This window comes from Rhopalosiphum maidis, chromosome 1 (genome assembly GCF_003676215.2).
Source record: "Rhopalosiphum maidis isolate BTI-1 chromosome 1, ASM367621v3, whole genome shotgun sequence".
NCBI classification, from domain to species: Eukaryota; Metazoa; Arthropoda; class Insecta; order Hemiptera; family Aphididae; genus Rhopalosiphum; species Rhopalosiphum maidis.
In genome coordinates this window covers 87,737,950-87,760,757 of record NC_040877.1, presented here as the reverse complement: position 1 = coordinate 87,760,757, position 22,808 = coordinate 87,737,950, and the positions used below count along the sequence as shown (strand labels likewise).

General features: G+C 29.7%; 1 protein-coding gene across 2 annotated transcripts in view; it reads right to left on the bottom strand.

The window, feature by feature from the left end:
• LOC113557199 (lachesin-like) overlaps positions 1-22,808 on the bottom strand; it is a 202,406-nt gene that overhangs the window by 47,045 nt on the left and 132,553 nt on the right. For both annotated transcript variants that reach the window (XM_026962579.1, XM_026962580.1), the window contains exon 5: positions 4,079-4,207. In XM_026962579.1, coding sequence (XP_026818380.1) covers positions 4,079-4,207 — 129 coding nt within the window. The remainder of the gene's footprint in view (positions 1-4,078; positions 4,208-22,808) is intronic.

Here is a 22,808-nt window from a genome sequence, read left to right as displayed (position 1 = left end):
TTTGTAGTATTATATAATTAATAGTAGTTTATTCCAAAGCGGAGAAATATTTTCCAGTAACTTAAAAGTTTGTTGATAGATTGGACAGTGATCAGAATATGTTTCCAAAATTATCTTTCGACCAGTATTTTATACTTACAGAATTTAGGAATGACGACAGTACCGTTATAAATAAATGTTTATAAATTATAAAACTTTTAAAGTCTTACCAATTAGATTACTAAATAAGTAATATGCCATGTATTATATAGATATAAGCAAATTACAAAAAAAGTAGTAAAACGAACAAAAACATAGAGCGTACAGTATAAATAATTAAAAATAAAACGCTTTGGACAAATGCTTATTGATCAATTATTACCTTCAATTATGAATAATTATTTGTTTGTTAAATTAAAAAGAGTATCTTTGAGTATATTATATATAAAACTATATTATATTATTATATTCTATACTAATATTGTAACTTCAAAATATAATTTTGCTAGTACAGGTTAAGTACATTTTTATACATGCTTGCTTCTAGTATTAATAAAACTTTTAATCTGGTTATTAAGCGAATTACAGTAATATAATATACTATACTTAGTTGTAGTCTTAAGTTTTAATTTTGTTTTATTTGGTTTAATTTATGAGCGTTTAATCGAATTAATGATCGCGGTAGATCGGTTTTTGCATTTAAGGAAATTATATTTTTAGTTTAAGATATTGTACAACAATAATCATAGACTAGATGTATAACTCGTACTATTAGTGCAATATAGTTGTATATACCTTAGGCAGTGTACCTCTTGTGAAAGATTGTGTAATGTTTAAATTCAATTACAACGGAAAAGTGATGTTTAAAAAAATTAAAAAAAAAACAGTATATATTGTTTAAATAAAACTGAGTTTTATGAAAAAATACCTTCTAAATAAAGCAAAAAATAAAAAAAAAACAAAACAACAAATTTTAGTTTGAAATGTCCAGTAGCAAAGATTTATGCATAGTTTCTTCATCAAAACAATTTGTCCGTAACAAATACAGTGAAATCTCTATATAGCGGACAGTTATGGGAAATTAAAAAATGTCCACTATCGAAAAAACCTCTATATCCACATAGTGGACATTTGTGAGAAATTACTAAATGTCCACTATATGAAGACGCTATAGAGAATTGGTTAAGCATATACATACATTGAAATATTAATTTATTATAAATATATAATATGTATGTAAAAAGTGGGTATAAAAATGTTTTATGTTTATGTATAATTAAAAAAAAAAATCTGTAATCTCTTTTTGCATACATTTTATCTGCTATTTACAATTCTTTTTCAAATTGGCTACCATTGATAATGCGATATCATTTTCTTGGCTCTGTCTGAATGTAAAATACACGATCGGTTTATTCATTTTACAAAATCGAGTCGCGCCGCAAAGACATTGGTTGAGGTTTTGTGCGTGAAAATGTAAATAGAATGCTATCAAGAATATTTCACGCGTGTCATCGTCGAACGGACTCGACAAGTGAATCATCCGTGTAATGTCGACGTGCAGATTATGGCTACGTGGCTTTTGTACATTTACGCGATGCACTCAATTTTAGGTCGTAAGTTTTACCGAAAACACTGCTGAAAATAACGACGGTTATAGAATCACGTTCGATCGGTCACGGGTATTTGGAAGAAATCGTCATAACTTTTATCTGAGTTCTAAATTGATATCCAAATTATCAGTGAATTGATATTATTATTATTTTATTATTGCTTAAAAAACACGAATTAAATAGTTTTTTTGACATTTAATAAGTTTATAGCGATGAAGGACAAAACTTTATATAATTTTTAAAGGGGAATTTTGACTTTTGAAAACCTATCTGAATTGTAAATTTCTAAAGGAAACGTTTTACTTGATTGCTCTGTCAAAAATGTGACTTTCTGCCAACCACAGTTGTGTTAATGTAAAAGAAAAGCACACAAAAAAGCTTAACTGTAAAAACTATATCCCTTCAATTCAAAGTAAAAATATATGAATGCAATCATATGCATGTTATTTGAGTAGGTATGTTTTTTTATCATCATGTATGTGGAGATGAACAAAGTAAATATATTATTATTGAAAATATGTGGTACAATATGATTTAATATTCCTAAGTAATTTTTTTTTCTTGTCATCATATTTTTGTTTTTTTTTTGAAAACCTTTGAAAATTTTTTTTCGTAGTATATCAATAAATGAAAAAAAATAACTCTCATCTAACACGACAGTTTTTATTTCGTATGAATTGATACGGCTACTCCCCAGAAAATTATTTAAGTTCCTAATTTTGTGCGAGTTAATTTCTTAGAATTATAATGTCGATTGAGAAGTTTCCAACTACAAAGTGGTGTTATAATTAATGGTTTTTTGTTTGAAAATGTATCAACATAGTGTATTTTAATCCTCATCATTGTTAAATTGGACCGCATATAATATTATATTTCACGGGACAAACCCACAAACTTTATGATTACAAGAATCGAATTTATAAATATTGAGACCAGCGATCATAATTGCGTTTCATGCAAACTCGTATTTATTTTTTGATCGAAAAAATATCAGTTAGTGGCTATAATAAAAACTAACAAGTAACTACACAAGAAAGTTTGATTTAGAAATAACTATTAGAACGCTTCATGTTTTAAATTTTAAAACTTAAATACCAAACAGAATGAAGACTGGAAAGTTTCGATGAATATGGCTACCAAAGTTTGAACAACGACGGTACCTAATCGATTTTACGGGTTATGTGTTTCTTTATTTTGTTCAGCTATATTTTTCCAAGCACCTTCCGTTTTCAATAATAAACGTAAATTGTTTCTATTTTTTTTTCTCTAATTCGTTTCTCATTTTCCAATGCATTCTCTAGGCGATTTCCACGAGAGATTTTGAAGAATAACTCTTATAGAATTTTGCCAATTAACAAACCGAATAAACTTACACTTCAAACGCCGAGTAGACGTCCTCGATTGGATATACTGTAACCGATTAATAATAGTCTCACAGCGTCATGACTTAAAAAACATTTAAATTTCGAATTTATTTCAATAATTAAATGCCTATATTGCATAATGATGAATATACTATTATTATTTTTATTATTCTGACGTGTGTTCATCCAACACTTTATCGTGGTCTGCAACTAGGAAGCGGCAACCTATACGCTAATCGGATTTTTAAAACAGCCATAAACATCGTGCTCTAAACAGTAAGTACAACGAATAAAATACGGTTAATTGGCGCGCACGAACCATTTTAAAATAAAATAGTGTTATAGTGACTACAATACGGTTCGGACCGCAATACTACTATTGGGATCTATTTTTTTTTCTACATACCCGATTTTTCGTGCTCTATTCGCGTTCCCTTTTTATTACACTGCGGTTTACCGTATACAATAACGATAACATTAGACCACTTTTCGATTTAATCCGCTCATACCCGACCCGCCGACCAATTCTGTTCACTATAGTTCCTTTACCTACGTGCTTTTATCGACGTTTATACCTTGACATTACGTGTTTGTTTCATTCCATACACACACACACACACACACGTACAAATCAAATCAATATTTAATTTATTATCCGTCGTTTAACCGCTGTCGAATAATATAATTATATACGCGATTATATAGTAATCTAGACATCGAGCGACGTGATGAAATCGAACAAAACGGGATCATTTAAATTCACTCGGATGAATACGTCATGCACATATATAATATAATATCTAATACAATATGTATTCGGTGTTCTATCGTTGTATGTGGCGAACGTATTTTGTAGGAAATTGCGACGAAGGTTTCGACATTTGTTTTATGTGATAACACTGATAACAACAACAATAATATAATGTCGTTGCAGTTGCAAGTTCGGGTTTTCGACGCGATGAATTATTTCGAACGAGTATGGATTTATAACAAAAATCGTACAGATTACAGGTAAAACAAATAGAATGTACCGAGTCAATTTACTTTATAATTATTATCGATATTATTATTTATATGATTACGAGCATTTATCTTAGATGTTTATAATATTATTGTAATACTCACAGTAAACGCTGAGCGTTATCCTTTTGCTGACTGCGGGTGGTATACCGTTGCTGGCTATGCAGAAGTAAACGCCGGTCTGTCTTCTGTCAAGCCGCCAAAGTTTCAGGTCGTTACCGACATACGAATTGTCTGCCAACAAGACAACAACAATAGTAGTTATAATAGTAATAATAATAATAAAAATGACATCTGTTAACTACCGCGTATTAGTGATATAGTGCGCTACCATACATACCACCACCACCAAAGAATAATATACTTTTCCTCGTACACGCTGTACCACGACTACCTCTTTGCTATCCTGCCGCGCACGGATGACGGTCGTCCTACCGTCATCTCGTCAGACCTTTGTGCTCCGGGTGACGTTTTTAGGCGCAAAATCTTTTAGGAACTATTTGCGCTAGAGGAAAGGAGTCGACAGGTTTTTCCTTTTTATTTTTGCTTTTTGGTTTTGACATATTTAAGTGCACGCTGGTGTTTTATACACCGCAAGGCTAGGGGTCAAATACAGCCGCAAAATTCAGACTCCGTGGTAAAAAATAACAAAGAAATCATTTTCGTCGAAGACCGTTTAGAAAAACATGGAACGTAAACTAATACGTGGTCGTTTTATTTGAATTTTTTTTTCTTTTTTTGAACATTTAATTTTTATGTAATTAATAACACATCTTACGATTACATTTTTATATTTACTAAAATAATTGATTTGAACCGATTAAATTTAAATGAAATGTATTGTTCTTACGCTGGAATTTTAGATAGTACTCACTTCAATACTGTTTTAGTATTCGCAAAATACAGAATTAAACACCGGAATAGAATCAATTACAGACAATGTAATATACATATAATACACGGATAGTGGATATAAAATATGAAAAACTATACGAGTATAAACTATAAATACATCAAATAGAAATAATGATAATTGGTATTTGATTAAATAAAACTATACAAATATAAATTATGCACAGGTAAAACTTGAAGTATGCAAATATGAAACAGTATAGTTGACATTATTGAGTAATGTATGATTTAAACTCAAAAATTGTAATTGAAAAAAAATATTTTAATTTTTATTGGTTGAAAATGTTCTGGTTGATTTTTTAGACTTCGTCAGTGGTTGGACCTATGTATATGTATATACATTTTGTAAATAATAAAAATATTTTTTTCCAGTTAAATAAGTTACCATATACGATTGATAATATTAAAATCTTACGGTGAAAAATCGAAAAAAAAAATTATTATTATTGATCACTGACAGTTAAAATCCGGTTCCTCCGAAAAAGAAAGAAATTACATTACATTAATAATAAAACCATTTGTCGGTCACATAGTTTGATATCAGAGTGGAGTGTCAAGACTCTTTTTAATGCGAATAAGTTTTTGTCGTAGTCGTTTCGTGTTCTCGGTCATCATTTTACACGTTTGTACAACTTAATATAATAAGACGTCTTTTTGTATTTAATAATATATTAAAAGTGACTTTGAAAATTGGACATACTATTTAGTTAATGATGTATTCGTGTTTCGTCGCTCAATTTTCCTGGGATTCACTGAATTGTAAATATGAAAACCTACACTGCTGTGTGTTATATATTAAAAAAATCATTTGGAGATTAGATATTACATGTTTATAGAGCTAACTCGTTAAAAATATTTATTTTGTTCCATAATATGTATATATAAATAGATTATGGCACTTATTAAAACACTAATAATAAATTATTTAAAAAATTAATATTTTACGACAGAATATTCTTACAACAATTTAACGACAAACACGGCATTGAAAATGTTTTGGCATAATAACTATTGTAACGATCAACAATTAGAAATAATAATTTTGTAAACCATGTATGTGTTAACTAATTTTGTTAGTGATAAAAGTTATATTGTTGGTATTGGTTTTTTGAAAACGCGTTCAATTATTTTAAGTGGTTATTCACCATTTCTATTGTAATTTTGAGCGATTCTTTTATTCGAATGTCTTGATAAATTTAATTCGAATTGAACTTATGTAATCATTTTCAAATAATGTTAAATTAAAAAAAAGAAAAATGTTCGAGTTGCGCATTTTTTTAAAATGTCATTGGAGTGATATCTATGAAGTTTTTTCAAGTATACTATGGAGTAAAATGAAAATCGAAAATATTAAACTGCAGTTAGTTATTTAAATAGTTTATTTAATTTTGGTATTTTTTGTTTTATAATTGTTCTCTGCAATCCAAGTTGACAAATCATTATAATGTAAAAGGTTGTTTTTATTTTTTAAATTAACAATCGATTCTCTGTGCAATTATATTATTTAAATTTTTTAAGACAACACAAGACTCTATTGTTTTGTTTTTATTAAGAAAAATGAAAGCAATAAGTTTCTGTTTGGCTCGTAGCTTTGTTCTAGACGTTTTAATTACGAAATTTGCGTAGCGTGTATCAGAGATGCTAATGCACATTATACAATATTTTGTATTTGTATTATTTAACAATAAATTTAAATCAGCCTATGAAATAACTATTCAGACATAATAGCTGAAGCAGCATAAAATTAATCGCATTAATTGCAAACAAGTGAATAGATTATATTCTTAGTAAATTAAAACATTTACTTATGTTTGATGTAGACGTATTATTTTCATAATCAAGATTTGCAGCAAGTTAATATTTCATGTCTGTAATTTTTTTAAATTAATTTTTACCATGTTTTAAAAGTTTAAGCCGTCAATAAAATGTGCCTTTAATTGTGTTTTATTAAACGACCTAATACTCTTAACAGTGGAATAAAATTAAATTGATTTTTTTTTCCATGGAAAACGACAATAGTGTATAATACAATAATTGTAATGCTGAAGACCATAATTCCTTCCGTTAAAAAAAAAAAAACAAAAAAAAAACACGTTAATTCAGAGCGTACGGGAAAAGCGCACTCGCGATAAGTTTTCTGCCTATACAGAGCATTACAATTAAAGTCTCGATGGTAGTTGTTTAGGTATACGGCACGCTACTCAGAGCGACTTAAACGTACATAAAAATGTCCAAAGTTAACTTTTAAACGTAGTTTTATGGAGCAGCGCGCGAAGGTGAAATTTTAATATACTCATATGGTTGAGAGTTTTTAGAGCCGAAAGACATCAGCCGTTGTTATCTATCACGCACTTACCGTCGGCTCCTTGGTATATAAAACCATGCGAGCGGAAACCGTATATACGAGTAGATTTAGAAACTTTTACAAAGGGCCACAATAACAGTTTCGCACTACTTCCTCTGTGTTTGCTCGAAAAACCACTCGACGGTTGTAAACTAATATCGCGCACGCGCGCGTATCTCATATAATGTACTCGGCAGTCTGCTTTTTGTATAAACATTATACGTACAGCCACAAACGGGTATTGGCCATAAGGCAACCGCGCTCAGCATATTATATTGCGATGCGCCGATAATAAATAGCGGCCAGCCGTTTTTCGTTTGCGATAACGCGAACCGATCAACCAATTGAAAATTATTATGCAATAATCAGAAGTCATGAAAAATATTATAACTTTTGATGATTTTGACAGGACGAACCAGCGGTTTTTTAAACGCGTTAAAAAATATCGATAAACTTTTTAACGATATCCCAAAAGTTTGGTAAAAAAATAAAAAAACAACTTTATATTGATTAAAGACTTCTGCGTTAAAAAAACTCGCGTAAAAACAAATATCGGATCTCTATAAAATATGTTAATATTATCGATATACCTATAGAGTAATGATTGTAACGAAAAGTAGAAACACGTATATTGATAACCGTTAACGGAATGGTACTATACATGGTGATTCGCCAAGCACACTTCCCTTTTCTTTTTCAATAATGCAGTTTTTTAAAATATAATTTTTGAATTTTTAAATATGTTATATACATATATATATATATATATAAGACAATATTTTCGAATTCTTGTGATATTTTATACTTCTTAAATATATTATCCAACGGAGATACAAACTTATGGTTTTCAAATGAAAACTTTTCTTTTATATAGTAAATTATTAAGCAGGTAATTTTTTAATATATCAAAATTAAAATTCGAACGAGTAAATTTTGATTTTTTAATTTTGTATACTGGGTAAGAGCATAATATGGGGGTTATTATAATTGTAAAATGGTTAGTAATTTATATTGATCTATCAACGTTTATAATTTGTAAAAATGGTTTAAGTATAATAAATACTTGTTCCGATTTTATATCTATTTTACATTTTTGAAAAAAAATATTTTAAGGACCATATTATCTTAGTTATAAATATTTTAATACTTAAAAACTTAAAAACTTAATTGTTAAATTTTTGAATTAGGTTTATTAATATTTAAAAAAAAACAATTATCCATTAAATCGTTTGCCGTAAAAATATGGAGGGAGTAGATTTCAGTTTAACAGATAGAAGTTTGTATTGCCATCCCCAAGGAAAATCTTTAAGTGGTACAAACGATTTCAATAATTTGAATACATCGTATTCAAGAATATTTAAAAATTGTAAAAAAAAACAGAATTTGATAAATCTATAATTCACAAAGAAAAATAGGGTGTGCGTGCTTCACGAATCACTCTGTACAATATATATTATATTATTGCAGATTGTCGTTTTATCGATAATAGCAGATTATTAGTGCTAACCTTCCCCACTGCGCTACACCACTGCAGACGAGTCAGAAACGTTACTATACAGCTTTAGCCCGAAGTGATATCGGTCTAATGTGCGTAAGAGTGCAACCACAAAAGATTCATACATCAGATAATTTGTGGCGGTGATGGGGGGAGGGGGTGCTGGTATTATCGTGTACCTATATATTGTCATATCGAAAATATTGTTTTAGGCGACCGCGGTGCCGCCAGGATAGAACGCTACGACGCTATTAAACGAGAATTTCGTAGGAAAGTTTTCGCATTTATTTCGTCGTGTTTATTGACGTCATGCTTGGTTCGGTGATTTGTATGATTTTGAAAAAAAAAAAAAACCAAACAAAGCGCGGTTAAGTGGCCGAAACGTATTCCAATAACTCCGCCGCCACCGCCGCGCGTCGTTCGGGATTTGTTTGAATTTTTGATTTGTTTCGTTTCGCCAAGGTGGAATAATAATAAAGAAAGCAAACCCTGCCCGTGTCTGCGGCGTCTCATTTCACGATAACTACCTATAAAATATTTCATACAAGTTTCCTTTTGTGTACCGCTAAAACATTAAATAAAAGTTACAAATAGCGTACGTAATTTAAATGAATCTCTAGAATCGCCGAGAAATGCGCAAAGTAAAAAGTTTAAAACTATAATTATTGTGGTGTAAAGTTCTGATGTTTGTCGCTTGTTAGTCTGTGTGTACTTACTCAAAATGTAATTGTAGACTTCGAGGACTTACGCGCGCGTAACAGGTTACGGGATGACAATGGTCCTGGGGCGTAAATTCACTTAGGAAGTGCAATATTTTTTTCTATTTTTTTTTTTTTTTACTTTTGTTAAATAATTATTTTTATTTCGTACTATTTGTTAGATTTAATTTAATTAAATGTGACACAGAACGTGACATTATAATTAATTTTGTAAGAAAACATTCTGAAAATTCTACTGGTCGAGTGCCTGATAATTATTAAGAATGCGAATTAATATAGAATGTATGTAGAATTGACGAAATTAAATAGTTTTGTGAGAATTCTAAAATTTTTTTTTTTTTTTAATCTATGATATAATGGTATACTAAAATATTAATTTGAAAACAAATTAAGGAGCATAGGAAAACAGTGCACTTGGGAAATAAGCGTTTTACTTGTATTAATGGTGTGATTTGTATTAATTTGGAAAACACTTAAGTTATACTGAAATATCAATATTACTGAAACATAAAATATTATTATAAATAATTGTGCGTTATGGATTATACCTTAAGTTTTAAAAAAAGTGGGTATCGCTGTGGTGTATAGTAGAGATGATGGAGAGTATGACAGGTATTATTGTATAAGAAAAACGATTCTGAACGGAGATGATTTTTCAATGATAATTAGTTGGATATATTATATTATTACCTATATTTAAATTGTAATATATCGTTATTTTACGCGATTTCGTAAAAAATTAAACTTCATACGCTCATTAAATTTTTTCTATATTGACGCTGGAAATTTTTTTTACAGTCACTTGAAAGAAAACTTATGGATAACCTTGTATTGGATTTTTGAACCTTAAGTATAAATCACAAAAATTTTATGAATTTTCAACTTTAAAATTCCTAGCAAATTTTCGTGATTTTGATATATTTTGTAAACATTTGAACTTTAAATGCTTATATAAAAAAATTGTGACTAACGATTTTTATTTTTTTTTACAACGATAAGTACAACTTATAATAAACTTTATATTAAATTTTAATGATTTTTTGGATAGCCAAATTTTTTTATCGGAATTTAAAAAAAAAAACTTAGAAAAGTCGAAAATTTCAATTGTCTATAAGTAGCTTAAAAAAGGTCAAAATATTTTGAAAATGTTATCGTAAATAGATAACTATAATATAAACCTTTGTTGAAAATTTCAAGTATGCATTTACAATGATTCGTTTTTGAGTTACAGCAAAATCAAAAAATCGATTTTGCCGAAAAGTGGTTATACGTAAAAATTCCCGTTTTTTCGTTATTTTTCAGGGTTTTTCCTGACCTCTCAAAGTGCCAACTAGATGAATTTTCCTAGTCAAAGAGGGGCTAAAGTCAAAAATAAGTTAATTAAATATATAAATAATATAATTTGATGCTTTCAATTTCAATTGTCAATATTTTTTACTCATATATTTAAAAATAAATAACTTTTGAATTGTGATTCAACATTTTACTCATTTCCATTGTAGTTTGTGTAAGCATATCAGTTAAATTTAACAATACATTTTTAAATATTAAAAATACGTAGTAGTTGTCGGAAACAACTTATTTTTTTTTTTTTACATAATCCGTGATGGATTATTTTTCTTGTAATTAACGATTAAAATCAACATCCTTCATAAAAGTCAAATAAACAACATAATTAAGCCTCAATAAACTCAAACAAAAACTTAAACAAGGATGGGCAGTACTTAAAATAAAGTATTTCAAATATATTTTATATTTCGTAGTTCAAATAGATTTTAGTTGAGTAGGTTTTTAAATAAAAAATGCATTTCGTGTTTTTTTTTTTTTGGGGGGGGGGGGGTATTAATATAATGTCATGTATTATGGAATCACCAATTCATTTTAAAACATGATTAACCTATATTTAATTATATTATGTATTATATGTTTTGGGCGGTCAGTCACATAATATAATATTATATTAAAATATGTAGTTTATAATCGTCCAATTTGTAAATGTGTGTACTTTAAATCCGTTATATTTTTTTAGTTAATCTCTAGTAAAATGAATACCATTTTAAAAATAATTAAACTTTTTGAAATATATATTTTAAATTGAAGAATTCCATAAATTATTTAACCAGGAATAATATTTTTTTTTGAATTAGATTGTTTGTTATTTATGATTATGGTTTATAAAAAATTATTTAATTAAATTTATTTTAAAACATGTACGTCGATCAATCAAAATCAAAGTCATTTAAATCAAAAATATGGAATTTAAAATGACATATGGTTTGTAATAGACTAATCCCGTTGATAGTATAGGTAAGAAGTAACTATGAAATATGTACTAAAAATCCCAAAATATGTGAAATCGTGCAAAACAAACTTAGCAAGGTAATAAAATAAATTTACTGCAATTATGTATTATATGGGTTAAATGGTTATGTTGAAAGGTAATAAATAGTGTGCGTAAAATATTAAAATTGTAGATGTATGAATAGAATATATGATATTAATATATACGCATAAGTCTCGAAAAAAATAAATAGATAAGCTTAATAAAAATAATATATATATATATTTTTGAAGAATTTATACAAAATAAACTTTTTATATTAAATTGTCATATTTAAAAAATATATTATAGGCATTAAATTTAGTCAAATCCATAATGTAATAAAAACATATTTATGAAAATATTGTATTTAGAACAGTTGTCGTGAATTAGATTATCATCCCACTAATTATTATTAATATCCAATTCAGAATAAAATTCATCTATGCGGAAGATCATACTATGTACAGATCAGCTGATAGTTGTATTTTTAAAAAAAATCACGAATAATAGATAATAGATTGCAGGTAAAAGTATTTTTTTATTAAATACGACGTCTCTGTTACTATCAGTCATCGTGCGATCATATTGTTATACAGTTTACGGCGTGTATAATATATATATATGTTACATGTGTATTATACTCAAAGGCCGAGTTGGTATACTGCGAGGACAGCAGCGACGACCAATGTGCTATTGTGCTGTACCTGAATATTTTTCAATGGTTAATGGAAACTCAGATATCATTTTGCCATAAGAATTTTTTGCTGACAAAGACATAATGCAAGAATTTACATCATCACCATTTGTTGTCAAAATGTATCGCTTGAACGGGGAGTTTTTGAATCAAGTAAAAAGACACGAGTAAATTTGTACACGTAATCATTTAGTCTCGAGAACGTTTTATTATGGATTAACAGACGGTCTGGTGTTTTTCAAAATACATAAAACGTGGTTTGAAGTTATTCTCAAACATTATAATATTATATTATATCAACGCAAACCTTGTGTAAATGAAAAAAAAAAAATAATACGAAATGTCATGATCATACCATTATTTTCAAACTATTGTTGTGAAGATGTCGAGGACTTTAAAGACAATGGGACACTGATGAAGTTATTTCATTTCTACGTCATAAGTATATGGTCAACATTTCAAAAAAAAAAAAAATATTATTACCTATTCGTCGATAGGGTTTGACTTGTTTTGATCAACTGAAATGTTTGCTTTGACATAATAATTTACACTATGGAACGTTAACAAGCTGTCAAATAGAAAAAACATTTTCTGCCGACCGATTGCAATATTTTTCAAAAAGGGATAATTGGACAATAACGTTAGATGTTGGTACTTAAATATTTTATTGGCGTGGTCTTATGAATACTTTATATTTCTTAATTGCAGTCGCTAAGATTAGGCAATATATTCTGTATATTTTGTAGTAGAAGTAGATAATTTGACATTTATCTGTATTAGTTATATTTAAAAATATATATCGTAATTAGCAATACGATAAATTAAAAAAAAAAAGAGAGATGCATCACGTATAAAACAATGGCATCTAATACAATATATGTATTATGATCAAGTACTAAAATATCCTTTAAACTAATAATTAGTCAGCATATTATTCATTTCTAACATAACTGCATTGAGGGTGATTTGTCATTTTTACGATTGTAAAAAAAAAAAATACAACTAAAGATTTATTAATTTGTCATTAATCAGTCATCTTAATTAGATGGTTGTATGATCAAACCGTTTTTGAAGTCACGGTGATAGTTAAGAATATGATGTTTTTCAATAAGTATATTACGGTTTGATTTCATAACAATTCCATAAGAAAAACGATTAAACTTATTTCAGTTAAAAAATAAAACTCATATTAAACTTAATATAATTTTTTTTTAATGGATTATTATAGACATATATTTATTTTTATTACATGATATAAACCCCCCTACAGTTGTTTATTTATTTCTATCGCGTGTATGTTTATAATTACATCAGCACGCTTCTAAAATACTATTATTCAATAGCCCCATATCAGTGTAACTTAATATAAATATATGTATTTATAATAGGGTTAATGCTACAATATTTTTATTTATTTTTTAAGCATAGTATTTAAATATAATTTACTGATCTTAAAAATGTCGTTAAAATATGTTCGTACATCAATTTATTAAGAATAATTTATGTTTTTGCATATAAATGAGTGACGAGTAAATATTCAGGAAAAGTTGTATAAACTTTAACCAGCAATATGAAGAAATTATGAGCATTGTTTACGAAACTATTATACATACTGCTGTGTAGCTACCAAACTGATACAAACTTGAATAATTGACTTTGAAGAATTCAAATATGGTACTATTTTTTACTGTGTAACTATAAACCACGAATTTATACAAGAGCGATAATTAATACCGAGAGATTTCAAAAATATATGACTAATGTCTAAGAAATTTCATAACTTTTATGTAAATGTGTCTGTACTGGTTAATAAGTAAGTAATAATTAATAGTTATTTTATTTATAATGTATGTATTAAATTATATTATGTAAGTTATTTAAAAAAGTTTTTCACTTAGCGAAAAAAAAAAATGCAAAATAATAATAATAAAAATAAAGTAATATAGGAATTAATATTATAATATCTTAAGTTTAAATATAATCTTAATAAAACCTCTGAATATTTCTATCGATATATATTTTATAACTTTTTAAGTATCAAATAATATTAACGATTGGATAAAATTGGTATATTTTATTTTGTAGATAATATTAATTTTTTAAATTTCATAAATTTCTATTATTTATTTCTATATTTCTATATTTTTAAATTAGTAAATTCAGTGAGTAAAATCATGCTTATTAATATCAATAAAATGTGAATAAATGTGAGATATTGTATGTCGTTATTTCAATTGCGAATGAAAAATTCTATAAAATTGGTAATGAATATGATTCTTTACTACAATTATATATTAGAATCAAGAAGTGTTTGTCCATTGACTTAAATATCTCCAGATTATAATGTCTGATAGTTTTAAATCATTTAAGGAAATTGTTAGTTAAGATATCTAGATGCTAAAGAATGTGGTCAAGATTCAAGATTATTTAATTATGTTCTAGTAAAGGAAAATGTAATACGAATGTTTGTAAATATATATCTTCTAACGTTTTGTGCAATTTCAAATAGAACGGAAGCAAGTAAGTATAAATACTGTAATTCATTGTTTTTCCTTAATATTATTTTCTTATTTGTACAGGTAATATTTTGTCTGTTTTTATTATTATGTTACGTATTAAGTTTAATAAATTTAATAAAATACGATCAATTTAATATGATTAAAATTATTATAGTATAAATTAACTGTGAAACATGATATTACGATCTGATATGATCTTGAAAAATAGTTTATTGTATATATTTAATGCTAAGTTATTAGTTTATAAGTTAACTGTATTATATTTTGTAATAGAGCTTGACTAATATTAAATTTATTTTTGACATAAGGGTCATTGTATAAATATTATTAATAGCCGGAAACGTATATAATATAAGCAATTTTTAAATTAATATTGTAAAAAATATTCGAAGAAATTCGTTGAAATAGTAACAAATAATAATTCTATAAAGGTTAGCAAACTTGACATAGGTACTACTATATTTGTATGAATCTTGAAAATTTTTCTGGTCAACAACTCTGCTCAGAATTATTGTTCTCAATTATTTATAATTGTTTTAAAATTATGATAATTTTACCCTGAAGTGTCATGTTTCACTTAAAAAAAAAAAACGAAAACAAAAACAATAATTTTAAGAAGAAACGTGTTACGTTTTTATTTATAATTACACCCCAAGACGTTAGTAGAATATATCATGTTCCGTGTGTATAAACTCGCGGTGATTAACCGAACAGATGTTTAATGCGGTTAGTGTAATGCAAAACAAACAAGGAAAAAAAATAACTACAAGAACTAAAATGACATAGCTAATTACAACGTTTTACGGCGGTGAAACAATTGTTAAATGGGAGACGGGTAACAGTCGGGTGAATAATACGTTAGAAAATATAAGGGAAATGTTCCTGACAAAAGTTTTAAACATCATAAATAACAGTTAAGTATAAAAGTTTACTAGGTAATATTATGTTTTGGCATAAAACCACTCCTAATAAAAAAAAAAAAACTCGAGCAAGTGGGTCACAGTGTGTGTGGTTGCCACGCGGACGGGTTGGTCAGTTGGAGCGGTTTGATATTAAAAAGAAATGCATAAAAGTGACGGACCGTCGCTATCAAAAGTTAATCCTTAATTGAAGTAGGGTTTAAATACTATACACGCACGTTTACGAATTTAAGAGCTAATTATTTTCTATTGGTGTGTAATTAATATTTAAATTTTACAACGTCCAGCCATGTAATTATATTATGCATTATTAATGACTTTTTAGTACAAATTATTTGACCATTATCATATTACGTCTATTAAGATAATAACTATGTTTCGGCCATTAATACTAGTGAACAAAATCTGTTAGCATAGAGGTAATTTGTACAAAATTCAAAATTAGTAAACATACCTAGTAATTTTTATGCATAGTCGTTATCACGTATGGCGTTTCTTGCATAATTTATTTTTTTATTTTGTGTATTGTTATAAATTGTATTTAAATATTCCTATAATTTTACATACATTATATTATGAATTTATGCGCTATAAATATTTGTTATTTTATTTTTTTTTATTTTAGTATACTACGAGTGTGTTATTAAAAAAAAATTACTTAAAAGAAATGTCAAACCGATAATAGCACAGGAAAAATATTAAATAAAAATTAATGAAAAACGGGCGATGTAGTATAAACATTAAAAACTGAAATTATATTAAAATCCCAAAATCTTTATTGCTCGTCTCTGTAAATCTTGTTTTGGATAAAACTATGCTATACATCTAATATAAATAAATAAATTTGATTTAGATCGTTTACAGTGCAACAAAGAGCACATATTAAATTGTAACATATTTCTATTATTGAAATCAATATTTGTAGAAAGGTTGTCATTGAGAAGATAATGCCAAATCCGGAAGAACGTACACAGTGATCGAGTAAAAACTTCGTTTACTCATTTTGATTTACCCGTTTATGGAAATATTATTGTCTTACCACGACAGCTTCCGGCCGGATCGTTCGTTAGACGGATGAGATCTTTTGTGAATCGATTGAGTAGAAATTTTGTAGTATATAATATTATTATTTTATATGTAGGTATAGGTATGTGTGTGTGTGTGTGTGTGTGTGTGTGTATGATGATTTGGAAAATAATGTTTTGTATAAACAACCGACGGTTATAGGTAATTTGTTTTTGATAAATAGTTTTAAATATTTACATTAAAGAGTATTTGTGTTTGAAAAAAATCAGCTAAATATTTATACATTTTTTATTTATTCTTCTTAATGAGAAATAATGCCGTAGTGTAATATTAAAGACTATTACGCAGTTGTTCAGTAATAGACAATAGTCGCCAGTAGAATAATTAAAAAAAAGAAAAGAAAATTTAAGCATATAATCAGTGCATGATTTGCGTGATTCAGGTTATTATAATTGAAATTTACACTCAACCAAAATATATGAATACTAATATGGTATAGTACTCACGTATATTTGATATTGCGATACTATTATACTAGTGATGGATTAAATTAAACATTACATTAGATAACCGCCGTTTACATAACTATTACACGTTTACACTGAAATGTATTAGGTATAATAGATAGATATAACATAGTAGATAACCTAAAATGGGTAGATGTATCTATTGTTTACAGCTTCTTATCGCGTATTCAGTTCTTTTCCGAAACCGAAAATTGACGGATTTGATGTTTTTATTTCCGGTCTAGAGCTGTATTTTCCCTCCCGGATCTCCACGGATCACGTACAGTATACAATGCAATTTTCTACGCTTTTCCAAAACAAGCGTGTGTGTAATTACTCTAGGGCAGTCCATTGAAAATAATTCAAAATCAAATTTCTTCGTCGCCGTAACTCGCTGCGCGGAAAGTAAATGTTTTTCGAGATCACTTGTAAAGTATTAAAACGACGACACGTCCATCCCGAAACCGGCGAATCTCCCGGTTCGACGTGCGTAATACCATCGTTGCACGTTTACGCTTCCCGTGGAAATGCGCTCGCACGTCAAGCGAAGGTATTAATCACGTTTTACGCATAAATAATAATTTTTAAGTGTTTAATAATACGCACGTGCGTCTGATGCTCAATAAACGCTGCAGCAGACACACACACACACACACAACGGAATGCTGCGTGTATGTGTGTGTGTGTGTGTGTGTTTCGTTCACATTGTCGAGAGGGCCCCTCTTCCCCCCACCAGCGACAGCCCTTCAGTGTTTCGAGAGCATGACTATATCGCTCTATAATAATAATAATAATAATAATAAGTCATAGTGTTACGATATACACCCCGCCAGCAGGTGAAACGATAATTTTATGCCGTACGAACTGCGGTATTTATATAGATAGTAGTATCCGACCTAACCACGATAACGGTATAGGAAAATTGTGGAAAGAAATGCCGTTGAACTTTTTTCCCGCGTATAAAATATGTATTTAAAGATCGTAACTGTGAGTTGACAACGCGATGAAAAATTGAACGGACCGCCGAGGATCGCATTGATTTTGAAACCAAAACTCGGACCGGCGGCCTATAACTATTTTGTTTTTGTTTTTGTTTTTGTTTTTCGTTTTCTGCGGTCTACGCGGGAGATTTCGGGGGAATCAATACACGTGGATGTGTGTATATGTTCGTGGGGGTTGTTGTTGACGGAATAGTCCCACCACAATATTGTGGTGGTAATAACGTTACGCTGCTCACGCGTGGTCACCGCGACGACTAGGACAAGTGAAAAATACTATTGCACGACCTCGCGGGAACGGTAACGAAATATATGCATATTATATTATATAAAAAAATATTGTACATATAAAGACGGAAAACGGATTACGCGTTTTGCCACTTCGTATTCGGCGAGTGGTTCCTTTTATTCGCGCTCGCTCTGTTCTGCCCTCTCCCCCCCCGATGTTTGTCCCCCTACCAACGGAAGTTCGTCGAAAAGTTTGCAAGGCGGAGACCGACGACGACGATTACGGTCGCGAAAAAGTGAATTGCTCGGATCGATGGCGGCGGCGGCGGCGGCGCGGAAAAGAAATAATAGAGGATAAAAATAATAATAATGTACAACCCCGGGGAAATCTGACGACCGGGCCAACGGCAGCGGTTCCGCGTGGGAATTTCACACGATTTATAAACATAATAATAATAATAATAATATACGGGATTTGACATTCGGCGTACGCGCGCGCACGTGTGTGTGTGGTGCACTGGTGCCGCAGACCTGACGCGTGTGCACACGTACCTACTTATTACGCCGCCGCCGCGTCAACTCCCGAATGTTTGCATACCCGTCGCCCGGCGCGTTTCGGGTTACTGTTTATTACGACGAGTCGGGTTTGTTCGTTTCGTCGGCAGGTACGGCCACCGATCGTGTTATTATTATATGTGCATAATATTGGATTATGTCGCACAAAAAACACGACTACCGACGACTATATGCCGAACAGAAATGATGTCGGCGAGTGCGGACGAAAAGATCTCTGCCCACCTCCCCCCGCCGAGGGATCGTCGTCAGTCTCAAATTTATAACAATAAATCGCGGACGTGTATGATTTAAGTACCGTTGTCAAGCTCTGCAGACGTCGGACCCGCGTAGTCGAACGCCACTCGCATCCTTTAGACACTGTCGGCAGTGTTGAGTTCGGATAGCAAACATAATATCTAGATAAATATTAGATTACTAGCTAAATAAATATCTAGATAGATATCGAGATAGAATATTCAATTTTTATGTAGATAAAACATTTTTATCTAGATTTTCATCTTACAGTAGTTAATTTTTATTAATGCTTGACATGCTATTGGATTTTTGACCGAGTCATGTGACTAGGGGAGGCATAATTGGGGAGGCTTATTTTGTGTCGAAAATATTATATCAAATAATAAATATACGTATAAAAAATACAAATAGAGATTTATCTTGATAAGATTTAGGCACTCAATTTGTATCTAGATATCATACAACACTGACTGTCGATCATGCGAGTGTCATCAGGACGACGCTCAACAGTAATAGGGAAGTGTTGGCCGCGGAACTACGCATCCGGACTGCGTTTTCCCGTAATGATCTAAACACGCTGACCGCTACTCGTCGATTCCGTCGTCCGATGATCTCATAACCGTTACGTATATTATTATAACGTCATACGCCCGACAGTTATCCGCAACGGTCGACCATTACGATTTATTTTCCCGAGCGTTACGGGCCGAAACGACCCATGCACTCTCATAATGTATTTATATGTATACCTGCACGTTAACGGACGCGTTGACGTGATATTGTTATTGTTATAATGCGTCAGTCAATTCCGTATAGTAGAAGTTTTAATATGCACGTATTATAAAGCGTAGTCAAATTAATGTTACAGCGCCTCGTAAAACGAAAGTGAATATGTTTTGCGGCATATTTAACGAACGTCACTATGAATAATGAAAACTTTAAAAGTTCTCCAAAGAGATGAAAGTGATCTAATTTCTCTGGGTTTTTATTGCTCGAAACAAAGTGTAATTTGACAAACTACCGGATTAAGTTTTAAGTTTTTAAATCCGTTAAAATGTTAAGAGGCCGAATTCGATAGTGGTATATACGCGCCGTGCGGACATGGCGGGCGGACGAGTGACGATGGGATAGGATACGAGTATACGCGTCCTCGTTGCTAATTTCGTTTCGTCGCGCGAGTTATTATTATTATCGTTGGCCGCCAAAAAAATTAAATAAAAATCGTCTATATCACCGTCCCGTTGTAACAGAGATTTATTTTTTGGTTTTTTATCGACGCGAGGGTGATGGTGATGGTGGCACCAGAGTACGAATCGTTGTAATAATTAATTAGAACGTATATATATATATATATATGTAAAACGAAAAACAAGTTCATAATTAAAAAAGTTGCATCGTTACGAGACGTCGAAGAAAATTACGCACGAACGGGAATACTCACTTGTATTTTTGTATTCATAACGATGTAACATGAGTTAGGCGAATCATCGATATATACGTATATAATATACTTTGCGTATTGATGTTATAATATTCGTGGGATTTAAAAAGAAAAGACATCCGTCGGACGTTTTTATTAATATAATAGTTTTTTTCTCGAACGTACATTTCAGCGGTGTAGTCGGCAAGACGTATTATTTATGTACAACAAATCGTACGTATTGGCCGGTTCGTGTTTTCTACTCGACAGTTTGCGTTTCAAACTTTTTGCCGTCCGCGATAGGGGTTGTTCGTTTTTGGTCCCGCGGAAAAGCGCAAAATGGCTGGAACGACGAGAACGTTGTACGATATTGGTTTATGGCGATGCGAGTGCGTGCGTATTACTTTTAGTTTTTGTTTTAACGTAAAATATTGAACTCGCGGTGTACCAATATAAATTTACTTAAGATGTTTGGTTTCTGTTCAGACAGTGATTTATGTCCGTAAAGACTGAACGCGAACCGAATGCTCGTGAATTGAAAGTATGTATACATCGCACCACCCTAACTATCGGTTCGGTACGAAAAAAGTTGTGTAATTATTTTTTTATATATATTGATAAAAACTAAATATATATATATACATTTTCTTTGTGAAAAGCCACGCAAATATAAAGTGACTGACTGCAGTAATCAATATTCTATCGGGATTATATCTGATGTATTCATATTTATAAATATACACGTAAGCAGGTGCAAATAATTGTATATGAAAAACCGTAGATTTTTGACGGAAACCGTCGTCTGTTTGATAGCTAAGATGTGGTAAATGTTATTAAAACGTCGTCGGTTTTCGACCAAAAATGTCTCGAATATTTTTCTTCGTCTTTCAAAGTTTAAGTATACAACACATAAACACCAAAAATCGGTTAGCCGTCGTACAAGGAGTGTGGTAGCGGAAAGTTTGATTTTCTTAGGAAAACGATGACGGATCACTAAAAGGTACACATATTGAAAAACCTATATGATAAGGTTGGTGAATGATTATATACTTGAACCCAATGTCCAATTCATTGCAAAAGTTTTTACATTTAATGATACTACATAATATTATAATCGTGTACGATTTGTAATATAATTAAATATTCCTTTTAAAACACGTAATAAAGCTTTCTATAAAACGTGTAAGACGAAATGCGATTTTTCAATACACTTTTATTTCTATAAACCCTATAAAATATTGTATTACTTTTCAATTGATTTACATAGCGTAAAGTTGAGAGGTAGGAAATTTAACGTAAATTGTGTTTCGAGAATGTCAAAATTTTACCATTTCCATAATTTAACGAGCAACTGATAAAATGAACTTGTTTATTTTTCTATTATATTATATGCAATATATTCATTTTTCTGGCCAAATTTAAATTACCTAGAGAATAGAACAGTGTATAACTTAATATAATATATTATTATTATTGTTTTTATAAAACAGTTGTGTCTGGGTACTTTGCGTTTTTTTTTATGTATATGAAAACTTTTAAAGTGTTACCCGAGCTACAATAGACCTTTGCAAAAAAATTTCCTTTTAAATATCGTACAATACTGTAGATTTTCTTTTGTAATTATACATAATAATGATTTAAAATCAGTAATTTTCAAAAATCAATAGCACCCTTAAAGCTTATAAATTCATGTTATAAAGATCATATTATTTTTTTTATCTTTCATCACAGACACAAATGTGTTTATGCATTAAATATAATCAACATTTTCACATTTTTTATCGTCGAAAAAAAAATAGTTTTATGAGATACAATGTACTATAGTATACAATTTTTAATTTTAGTATTTAAATACAGAATTAAGAGATTAATCTTAAATGTTGAGAAAATAAAATTGTATTTATAAAATGATATATTTTAA